We start from the raw sequence: 12,454 nt of genomic DNA, 5'->3' as shown, positions 1-12,454 counted from the left end.
ACTTTTGAGTCAAGCTTGGAAAATAGTCCAAGAGGGCAAAGGCTGTTAACAAAGCATTCAATGAATAAAACTTTCCTAAACATTTACACTTTCAAAAATACTATCTTGATTGCATCAATAATAAGTGACTCTATAACATTATGCACAATAAGTCCAAGAAAAAATGACATACGGTACCTTTTTAAGCAATTCCTTCACATTGTTCAACTCCGGTCCAACAAGCTTTCCAAACAGGCAGCTGCAAAACAACACACTAACTATTGAAAGCAAAAACGCTATTTTTTTCAAATGTTATGGATTTCATGAGTATGTTTTTCTAGTCACAACAACAAATACTATTCCTGTAAATCAGGGATGCCCAAAGTGCGACAAGCATAAACAATATCTGCGACCCACATCTGAGCTCTGAAAACACCTTTTGACAATCCCACAATGGGTGAAACAGGTTGTAATGTAAAGGTTAACTTCGCTAATAGTGATTCAATTTACATAAGTTGTATCATGAATGAAAAAAAAACTTTGTAATTGTGGACAGATTTCCTGCGGAATGGCCCATTTCGGTGAGTCCGATCCCTTAACGGGGAATTTTTTCAATTTTTTTTTTTAAATTATCGGGTACCGTAGCCTAATTATCATTGCCGTTTTAGGGTTAGGGGTTAGAGGTTAGGAACTCACCGAATCGGACTCACCGAATAGTAGCAGACCCGATTTCCTGGTATTTTTTCAATCTTGTTATTGAAGCAGCCAAAATTCTAAAACTTGTCGCAAATAGAAAGGTATACAGTATAATATATTTTTTTAGACTGAAAGACAAACAAGTCAAAATAATGCAGACAAACCTAAGGGTCCACGTCTTTTAGGCGCAGACAGTTGTGGCGCCCGTTCATTTAAGTGCTATTCCTAGTAAAGTCTGCAGATTGTATTAGCTTGGCAGGTAGGGCAATGCTTTTCACACAAAATGTTATATGGAAGAGAAAAATATGTTGTTTTATTAATGCGCGTGTGGAGATAAGGTGCGAGACAATGCTCTACTACTCTTGATATTAGCACATCTCCAGTTCTCCACAGGACATTTGCTATGCATCCTGAACACAGATTGCAGCCAGATGGAACTTCACTTAATCTGTTATCTTTCGCAATTACTTCCACTCGGGATGGATTGGTCGTGTGGCGAGTTCGTATGAGACAACGCTCCACTACATGAATACATTTCTATTTGCAATATGAACCCTGGCTACACGTTGCAAGCATAATGGTGCGACTTTGCTCGTTATTAAACCTAGTCTGGGTTTTGACGGAAAACTAAGTTACTCTTCATTCTAGCCTACCACCCGCTTGAATATAGGCTACGGTATATTTTTCACTGATGTTTAGTGTAGTTATTATTTGACTCACTACAAGTGATCTCAGTCATGTTCAGAAACTTGAATGATTTATTGATAAACCTGGACTAACAACAAATAAATGACAAACACGCGCATTACAATACAATATATTTTTGTGTTCAATATAACATTTTGTGTGAAAAGCATTGCCCTACCTGCCAAGCTGATACAATCTGCAGACTTTACTAGGAAAAGATGTGCTTAAGCCAAGGCGGGCAGGACTTAGTGACTCTCATTTTGAAATGCTTACGTTTTGAAAGATGCGTACGGTAACATCAAATTCCCTTAGAATGTGTTTTCTATAACGACGTTAAAATGACAGTGTAAACGAATCATAACATTTATTGAAAAGTGTTTCCTAGTGTCATTTTAGACAAAAGTAGCGGAAGAAGTAGCGGTAGCGCGCGCTACTTTGGTCGGAGTAGCGGTAGCGGGTAGCGCGCTACTTTTGTAAATTGGTAGCAGGTAGCGCACTACTTTAAAAGTAGCGGGTGTCCACCTCTGTATATATATCATAATAATGATAGCCTATGTAATATTTTTTGTTGAAAATGATAACGTTTTTTGAAAGTGCCAGTGGTATGGGAGCAATCTATCTAGCATTGCAGCAAGACATTTATGGTTGCAAAAGAAGGACGATGTAGAATGCTCATTGCTCATTCATATTAATGTTTACTGATAAGATGCTATGCTTCCAACTTAAAACAGCAAATCAGTAAGTTACTGCTACAAATTAAGAACCTCATACAATAAAACAGTCTATGTGTTTGTCAGGTATAATACAGTATGCGATGAACTAATTTTGTCTATACGCCACAATTACAATATGATTGCTTTCATAACCATGAAAGAACCTTATAATTAACAGAAGTGACATGGAGCATTGAAAAACTTTCATACAACATAGTTATTTCCAAAATAATAAAAAATGATATTTTCTTGTCATCCGCATTGAAATAGACTATTCTGTTCCTTGCCACAGACCGCTTTCAGGTCCAAGAACATAATATTCTTGACGCAAGACCATACCATATTGTCTTCTTTACTAGGACAGAAAGAAATCTTTTAGATATTTTTTTAGAAATTTTATTTTTAATGTTTGATTGTAAAATATACCCTATCCAGTCATGGTAAAAAATATTCATCAACATAACTCGTAATAACTCTACATATATAGTATACCGGTACATCAACCTTAAACCAAAAGATGTATACATTTAGCAATTAACTGAAGCACAAGTAGTAAGGGAGATTACATTGTACAGGTTAAAATAACGTTTGATTGTACAGTTAAATGCAAAATTTCAAATCATGTTACACATGGCTGACCAAAAAACATCAAAGGGAGCCACGGGTCACTCACATAATACGGTACTTATCACTTAGTAATTAATAGAAATCATAAATCAATTCTTTTTAATCATAGAGGATTAGGAGCTGCAATATATACTGGTATAGTGGTGTATTTGACCAATGCAACAAAATTTTGAACAAGTAAATTTCAAAAAACAGAGCTTTTTCTTAAATATATATATATTACCAATAGGCTATAGAAATGTGACCTGTAGTTGTCTTAAAAAAAAACATTAAACAACATGTTTAATTGTTTAATCAGGGTTGGAAGTAACGACTAGTTGTCACTATTCGATAGCGATATTTGTTGCTTTCTGAATATTGAATGCTTATAGGCCTACCCATTCCTTTTAAAAATAAATATTGAATGCGCGTTATTCACTGCTTTTTTATGCAAGCAACGAAATCATTAATCGTTTTTCACTAATCGGTATTTAGGAGAACTGCTGAATCATTTTTTGTTGTTCAGTTACCTTCAGTACTTCGTTGTCAAAACGAATTTACGAGATGTAGTTTTCGGATTGCTATCTGACCGAGTTCCCTTCCGGTTTTCGAACTTTAAAGGATTAAGGAAAATTTTGTGGCAACACAGTTTAGTCAAACGATGCCAATGAGAGTGGTAATGCCTAGAACATCACACAGCCAGGGCGAAAGAGAAAATTGAATTGAGTCCTGTCTTTGTCATGAGTTACCATTAGGGTGTACCAAAAAAACCTTACTTTCACTGATCTTGCTGTTGGCTGGCAAAAAGTTGTGTTTGGGGTCAAAGCTAATGCTAATATAAAAATTTTTAAATTTCATTGATGTTTGACACCTATTTTCTTTACGTTTCCATGGAAACAACATGGCGTAACTTGAAAACCACTATAGTTAGAAAGCTCTAATAAACACCAAAAGTTTCAGAACACTAATATTCCTATGAGTGTTTAATACATTTTATGGGTCTAGGTAATGTAGTTTTTTAGATATTTCTTAAAATAGCATTTTTGTAAAAAATCTAGTTTTAAATTTACTCTAAAAATTATTTTATACAAATTTTTGCTATAGCTGGCTAAAGTGGCAATGTAACAGTCACACAATAGTCTGGCAATGTATACAAAAAATTAAAGTATATATATGCAGTAAGCAATACTATTTTACTTCCTTTGACAATGCTCAAGACAAAAGGTATACCAGTGGTTCGGTACCTGTGTAGCCGTAATGTGATATGCATTGTTTTACGCATCATATCAATGTTGCTTGATTTGTAGTTTTTACAAGTACAGTTTCATTCCTTTTTTAGTAACTCTTTCTGATGATGTAGCAACTGTGGCTTGTTTTTCTCTCAATCCTTTGATAAGATCTTTAAAATGTTTTGTTTTGCTGTAGAATTTCAGGTGAGTTTGTCATAAAATTCAGTAAGAAGACCCAATGCTCGTTCAGATGCATCATTGACAACTGGGATTGCTTTGATTATATTTCTTACCTTTAAGTACAGTAGATTTTTGTGCCAAAACTTGGGATTAGCTGTTAAAAAACTTGTATCTAATTTGAGCAAATTGAACCAAGTCCATGAGTCTTTTCCTATAAGGTTGTGGAGTTGAGTTTGTTGTTGAAGAACTGGCATTTGCTGGATTCTGGTTTTTGGAAGTTTACTTGATTTAAATATTCCATCATACTTTAAAAGTTCTCTAGCTATTTTCTGTTTCTGAGTGAAGGAAACATGATTGCTGAATAGTGCAAAAATAACTAGGCGCTCAGAAAGGTACCACAAATGTTTATCAAACTTTGTCAAATATGCTGAAGGTATCTCATTAAAAAGTGGAGGTATAGTTGCAGAATATTTTTGCATCTCTTTCATATCATTGCTTAATTGGCAATGTAGTTTTAAATCATTGATTGGAAAATCAAGAGAATTGGATGCAGTAAACCAGGGCTCTATATGATATAATACTAGAAAAACTGCCAGAGATGAGATTTCATTCAATGTTGCTTCAGATACCAGATTTAACTTCAGCAATTGTGATTTGAATGAAGATATTTTCAAAGAATATATTATTGATATTCTATTCATCCAATGAGCATGATGTGATGCTCCTGGAGCTTAAAAATGGAATACTTGTCTGGCATCCTGGCAGTTTTTCTAGTTTTATATCATATAGAGCCCTGGTTTACTACACCCAATTTTCTTGATTCTCCAATCAATGATTTAAAACTACATTGCCAGTTGAGCAATGATATGAAAGAGATGCAAAAATATTCTGCAACTATACCTCCACTTTTTATTGAAATACCTTCAGCATATTTGACAAAGTTTGGTTAACATTTGTGGTACCTTTCTGAGCGCCTAGTTATTTTTGCACTATTCAGCAATCATGTTTCCTTCACTCAGAAACAGAAAATAGCTAGAGAACTTTTAAAGTATGATGGAATATTTAAATCAAGTAAACTTCCAAAAACCAGAATCCAGCAAATGCCAGTTCTTCAACAACAAACTCAACTCCACAACCTTATAGGAAAAGACTCATGGACTTGGTTCAATTTGCTCAAATTAGATACAAGTTTTTTAACAGCTAATCCCAAGTTTTGGCACAAAAATCTACTGTACTTAAAGGTAAGAAATATAATCAAAGCAATCCCAGTTGTCAATGATGCATCTGAACGAGCATTGGGTCTTCTTACTGAATTTTATGACAAACTCACCTGAAATTCTACAGCAAAACAAAACATTTTAAAGATCTTATCAAAGGATTGAGAGAAAAACAAGCCACAGTTGCTACATCATCAGAAAGAGTTACTAAAAAAGGAATGAAACTGTACTTGTAAAAACTACAAATCAAGCAACATTGATATGATGCGTAAAACAATGCATATCACATTACGGCTACACAGGTACCGAACCACTGGTATACCTTTTGTCTTGAGCATTGTCAAAGGAAGTAAAATAGTATTGCTTACTGCATATATATACTGTATATACATTGTACAATGTATGTATATACTGTATGTATACCGGTAATTTAACTTTTTAGTCAATTATATACTTTAATTTTTTGTTTACATTGCCAGACTATTGTGTGATTGTTACATTGCCACTTTAGCCAGCTATAGCAAAAATTTGTATAAAATAATTTTTAAAGTAAATTAACTAGATTTTTTCCAAAGCGCTATTTTAGGAAATATCTAAAAAAGGGTCCACGTCTTTTAGGCGCTGACAGTTAGGCGCTGGTCTAATAGGCGCGCACACTGTGGCGTCTGGATATTTAGGTGCGGAGCACTGTGGCGCCCGGTCATTTAAGTGCTATTCCTAGTGAAGTCTGTAGATTGTATCAGCTTGGCAGGGAGGGGCGTAGGGCAATGCTTTTCACACAAAATATTATATTGAACAGGAAAATATATTGTTTTGTTAATGCGTGTGCGTTGTTGGTCATGGCTTCAGTGAGTGAAGTTGCTTAAAATGGCAATGCTTTTTCACACAAAATGTTATTTTTTTGAATGCTTTTTCCGAAACCGGCAATGCTTTTTCACACAAAATGTTATATTGAACAGAAAAATACGTTCTTTACGTGTGCGTTGTTGGTCATGGCTTCAGTGAGTGAAGCTGCTTAAATCGGCAATGCTTTTTCACACAAAACGTTATGTATATTATAATTTTAAGCAAAAAGTTTACGTAATTTAGCCTACAGTCTTTTTCATCGAGAAATTCCAAAGTAAGGGGTTGCCTAGTCAGTTTTGACTGCCAATTCCAAAGAGTGAAAGAAAAAAAATCCACTGCGTCCCCATCTTTAAGAAGTCCTCATCTGATAACTGCACCGCCAAAATATTTTTTTTTAATTAGCCAAAAAAGGACAGGCAAAGACTATGGATCTGCCATCATTTACATTTTTTTGCTTAAAATAAGCCTTTTAACCTTGGACGTAGGGATACTTCCTTAGTCATCATGGCAAAAATCCCAAGGCGTGTGTATACGTCCGTGGTCGCGAAAGAGTTTACTAAAAATGAACTCAATAATGTTCGGAAACTTGAATAATTTATTGATAAAGCTTTCACCAACGCAAACTTGGACTAACAACAAATAAAACAATAATAAATCAATAAAACAACAATATATTTTTCTGTTCAATATAACATTTTGTGTGAAAAGCATTGCCGGTTTAAGCAGCTTCACTCACGGCAGCCATGATATAATTTTCTGGCAAGCTCATGCAATCTACAGACTTTACTAGGAATAGCACTTAAATGACCGGGCGCCACATTGCTCCGCACCTAAATATCCAGACGCCACAGTGTGCGCGCCTATTAGACCAGCGCCTAACTGTCAGCGCCTAAAAGACTTGCTCCCCTAAAAAACTACATTACCTAGACCCATAAAATGTATTAAACAGTAAACACTCATAGGAATATTGGTGTTCTGGAACGTTTGGTGTGTATTAGAGCTTTCTAACTATAGTGGTTTTCAAGTTATGCAATCTTTTAAAAATTTGGGTTGTTTCCATGGAAACGTAAAGAAAATAGGCGTCAAACATCAATGAAATTAAAATTTTTTTATATTAGCATTAGTTTTGACCCCAAACACAACTTTTTGCCAGCCAACAGCAAGATCAGTGAAAGTAAAGTTTTTTTGGTACACCCTAGTTACCATGGGGGGTGGGGGGACAGGTTATACCTGAGACTGGTATATAAGTCCCCCCCCACTCCCCTTGGTAACTCATGACAAAGACAGAACTCAATTCAATTTTCTCTTTCGCCCTGGCCGTGTGACGTTCTAGTTTTTTTCAATGAGAGTCGATAACAGTGTTGCCATCCTTGCGGTTTTTCCACAAGTTTGGGCTTGTTTTTTTCATGTTTTTGAGATTGTGAGGTACTTTATTTTGGGCTTGTTTTTGGCCAGTCAATTTTTAGTCATTGAGCTATTCATTGCTTTTTTTAAGTATCGATAGTGGAAAGTCATTGCTTTTTTGGGACTATTGAATAGTGAAATAATCATTGTTTTTTGACCAACGACTTCCAACCAACCCTGTGTTTAATAATAAAACATACCTGTCATAATTGTCAACTTCACTTAAATCAAGACTGAGATCAGATGGCTGAACAGAATCCAAATCATTCAACGACATGTCCGTGAACCAAATACGTAATCACTTTATTTCTCCATAAAACAGCATTCAGGCAAATTTTATTACATCATCAGTAATTTCATATAGTGATCTGCTCAAAAACACATAAATGATTTTTTTTGCACTACTGCAATCTATTGCAAGTGAACATTAGCCTACATCATAAATAGTAATTCAAATGTAAAGTGATTAAATTTCAAAGTGATCATTTTGAAATAACTTGAAGACGGTCTTGTATGCAGTTTAAGGCCCCTGGAACAACAGATGAACAACAAGTGAGATGAATAGGAAGAACAGGAGCTCGGCCATAGGAGCAACCAAAACAACCAACTCAGTCTCCCAAATGATTAACTTTTTGTGGTGTTTTTGGTTACGGACCACCAATCCATAATGCACATATTACAAATATCAGATCCCGTAAAATATGTACTAAAAGGCTGTCCAACTACCAAGCATTCAATGAAATCACTTCTCAGCAGGGTTGTCGGTATTTTACCCGACCCAAAAAAAAACAGATGTTTTTTTTTCAAAAAACTCACTTAAAAAAACCTATAAAAAACCAAGAGCATCATATTTGTCCAATTTTTATCACAAAATTGAAATAATGAACCAAAGTACTACAAGGTATCTAAAACAAACTTCAAATTAGGATTTAAGGATGTGATTGTGAAGGAAATTTCCAAGGATAAATTGAAAACACAATGGATATTTTTGTACACAAAAATCAAGTAATGCCACTTTGCACTACACTAAAACTCATTTATGCAAGATGGCCTCATAGTTAAACAGCCCTAGTGCATTATTTTATTGAGTTATGCCAGCATGTACTGTGAGTGAGAGGCACTTCATTAGTAAAAAGTAATATTTGAGGTGAAATAAGCAATTAAGCATGAATCTACCTTTTTTGCATCTTTTTTAAATAAAACCCCAATAAAACCCAGGGTTTTATAAACAATCATGCGGGTTGGGCTTTTTTAAAAAAACTCGGGGTTTTTAAAAACACCCATGCGGGTTGGGCTTTATTAAAAAAATCCGGGTTTTTCTCAACCCTGCTTCTCAGAGTAGCACCTTAATCACCTGGCACAAAAATAAAGGAACATACCGGTACTTGACATGTGCCTACTGCATACACCGGGTCTGCCACTATTCGGTGAGTCCGATTCAGTGAGTTCCTAACCTTTAACCCTAACCCCTACCCCCTAACCCTAAAACGGCAATGATAATTAGGCCACGGTACCCGATAATTTAAAAAAAAACTTGAAAAAATCACTGAATACAAATCAGACTCACTGAAACGGGCCATTCCGGCATACACCGGTATGCAACCAAATAAATGTTGCAGACTTCTTTATAATTAGCTCACATCTCCACAAAAATGAAAAAGCATACTGAAAGTTATTATCCGATTTCATTTATATAAAAGGCATCATTTGCCAAACTTTTTACGTGTTCAACTGATATATGTGATGATAGATGCTTATGGTTTGGGATTTAGGAATCTCAAGGGATAAAACGATTTATGCATTTAATTGGTGTGTGGGGAACCAATTTTGACTGTATTATTAAAAGGACATGTTTTTATGACGTCTCTCTGTGACATGTTTATATCTCTCTCTGTATTGTTGGTAGGGATGGGCAAAATAGAATAATTAGCTATTCTAGAATTATTCTAGAACAATTTTTCTAATTTAGAATTTCGAATACCTATTCTAGAATACTTTTGTTTAATTTCAGAAAATGTAGAAAAGCTTTGTTTTTATTCTGGTTTTATTGAGGACACATAATGAAACGAAAAACAACAGTAACTGCCCAGGAGAGCAAGTCTTTGTTAATTGTTACAGTGAAGAATGTTTAAATCTTCTAAATGCTCGCCAGTTATCTGAGCTGCAATTGCAGTTTTGATGCTGTTAATCCCGCACTCGCAAAGGATCTTTTTGAGGATGCAGGAGTGGCTAAATACTTCCTCTCAAGATCAAACAACAGCGGGAACTTTTCTTAATTTTCGTTCCACCATTCAATTGCATCTCTGTTTTTCACTTTTGCCTAAAGGTACAATCGGATTTTTTTGGCAGCTGAAAGCTGTTTGTTGTCGTCATTACTTGATGCTGAAGTATTTGTCACTTCAACACCAGAGCTCCATAGATCAAGCTATATTGGATCGCTGCATTGTTGTGGAACTTCCGACGCTAGGTGTAGCGGTAGCCTCACTCAGAGTTGAATTGCGTTTTATGTTTAGTTTGTTTTATGATGAAAATAGATGGAAATCCACAGCACAACAATCTTCCGACGTCCACAAACCGCACTGGTTATGGGAGCTGGCTAGCCGTTTTCGCTAGAGCGAATAACTATCGCTAAACCGAATGTAATTGATCGGCGAAAAATCGATAACAAATTTTGGTAGTCGGAAAAGGGGATAGTTTCATTTCGGTTTGGAAAATTCGATTCGAAATGTGATTTCAATTCGAATAATTAGATATTCGGATTGCAACTATTCGAAATTTTATATTGCCCATCTCTAATTGTTGGCATCTTCAATTTTTAGGTTTTTTTTTGTCATGTCATCTTTCATGGTGTTATCCCACGTTTTCTTAGTATAGACATTAGACAATATAATATCATCGCATAGAACTAAAGTGCATCTAAAGTAAAACTAATGTCCAAAATTTAACTGTTAAAAAATGTATTATATATTTGAATAAATGTTTAGTAGGTGAGTAAGAAGTGACACTGGACCCGGACATTTTTGATAACAACCATTTTTTGGTTGCAGGAGGCTTGTCTGGTAGTCAGACCGACGATTCCAAAATTCGGCAAAAATCGGACTTGGGGAACTGCCCCAAAACCGCATTTTAAATTTTCATAGTGCGTCGTCAAGCGATTGTAAATATTTTCTCTAAGTAAAATGCAACTTAGGAAGCATATACACGTAATTAACACTCACAAAAAGATAAGTGTATGAAAACTTTTTAAAAAAGGTTGTGATCATGGGTGTCGGCAGGGAAGGGGCACTTACCCCCCTCCCCCAGGATTATGATTTTACATGTAATTTGCTCGCGAGAGTGCAATTTTCAAAAATTGGATTCGCCTTCCACGCAAACACTTTCTCATAAGGTTTTCAACCAACTCTACTTCAGTTTTTTGATTTCTCTAAATTGTTTTGCGCCGTAGACGCAACACCCACTTACATCATACGTTAATAGTAGTTTTTTTCACAATTTTTGCGCCTCACCACTTAAATGTTACTTTAAATTTACAACTTTTCTTACCTACGTTGCAGCTTACAAGATGAATTTGGCTTCAAAAATTGCGCCTTCCCAAGCCTCGCTTCTCCCCCACCCCTGCATTTTTTCTGACAACGCCTGTGTTCGTGATGTATTTGGCCATTTATTACAGTCTAATTATTTTCACACAATTATAATTGCCTACGTTAAAGTGTAATTCAATGTAGGCTATATGACACTTCAACAACATTAGCAACTGAAACAAATGGGGATACAACGTTGGCAGATGTAGAATCAGCGTAGAATAGAAAGATAAACACCAGCGATTGGAGCAATTAATGCTTATCTGAAGACCATTTAATGTCGTTTATTCAGTACTATTGCTTTGCTTCAACAGAAAGGCAGCATATATTTAATACATGCGTTCACTTTCATTTACAAATCATTCATTGCAAAAAATATTTAATTGCAAAAACTACCACAGTAACAATTTGAGGTCCCGTTCTAGGGATGCAAGATGCAATAAATTCAAAGTATTCATGGAAAACACTTGCTTGTACAGAATTTGGTAGAATTATTTTCCAATTCTGGAAATGTCTTTTGCTTAGCTTCCTTGTTTCCGAAGGCGGCACATTTACGTTGCACTTTGTCTAGACCTTTCAAGATTTTCAAAACTTTTACTTTTCTTGTTTCGTAAAAGCAGGATGTTGTATCGCATCAAGAGAATGCGTGGTAAAATAGCAAAGATCGGCACATATTTTCTCCGAGAGCAAGCTGAGCTCGACGAATGGAAATCCACTTTTACGTTTTTGCGTTATTCACATTCACACGAGTATCGCAATAATGCCCTGCTGAAACGTTGTAGCCTACAAATCTTCTCCATCGTTTTTGCAACGATTTCGATGCATACCCAGTTTTCCATAAATCATCTAATTCTAAACCACTTCTTTCCATCAGTTTGCACCCTGCTCCAAGAAAGGACATCAGTTGATGAAAACCACCAAGTCGTAAGTGAACATTTTTGAAAATAACAAAATTGTCCTGTTTACTTTTGAATGCTCTGAAGTAGAGGGGTTGGTTAAACGTTAGCGTTGCACAACATATGCTCATTTTTCTCGCTTGGTCTTGAACGAATACCAGTGTACTGTAAACAGCTTCATCTGTTGCAGGATTAAGCGCTATCATAAGATTAAATGATACTGACGAAACCTGAAACTCACCTTTAACTACATTAGCCATGAAGCGTTGCCATTGTACTGGCTTAGAATTGAATATGTTTGAACACAGCCACCGATAATGTATTAAGGGTGTGAATAAAACCATGCACAGGTGTGCAGAAGTGACAGATGCACTCAGTACAGTCTCATCATTGTCAAATTCTGATGATAAACACAAAGAG

At 35.5% G+C, this 12,454-nt stretch overlaps 1 protein-coding gene across 1 annotated transcript in view; it reads right to left on the bottom strand.

Moving 5' to 3' along the window:
• LOC145787948 (histone demethylase UTY-like) overlaps positions 1–7,849 on the bottom strand; it is a 45,767-nt gene extending 37,918 nt beyond the window's left edge. Inside the window, exons 1-2 of the mRNA XM_082599790.1 lie at positions 7,758–7,849; positions 178–238 (exon numbers count right to left, since the gene is read on the bottom strand). Of these exons, the coding sequence (XP_082455916.1) occupies positions 178–238; positions 7,758–7,834 (138 nt within the window). The 5' untranslated portion in view covers positions 7,835–7,849. The remainder of the gene's footprint in view (positions 1–177; positions 239–7,757) is intronic.
• Positions 7,850–12,454: the final 4,605 nt, after the last annotated feature.

The sequence above is a fragment of the Aplidium turbinatum genome, chromosome 2 (genome assembly GCF_918807975.1).
Source record: "Aplidium turbinatum chromosome 2, kaAplTurb1.1, whole genome shotgun sequence".
NCBI lineage: Eukaryota > Metazoa > Chordata > Ascidiacea > Aplousobranchia > Polyclinidae > Aplidium > Aplidium turbinatum.
The sequence above is the reverse complement of the archived record's forward strand: the minus strand, read 5'-3'. Positions and strand labels throughout refer to the sequence as shown.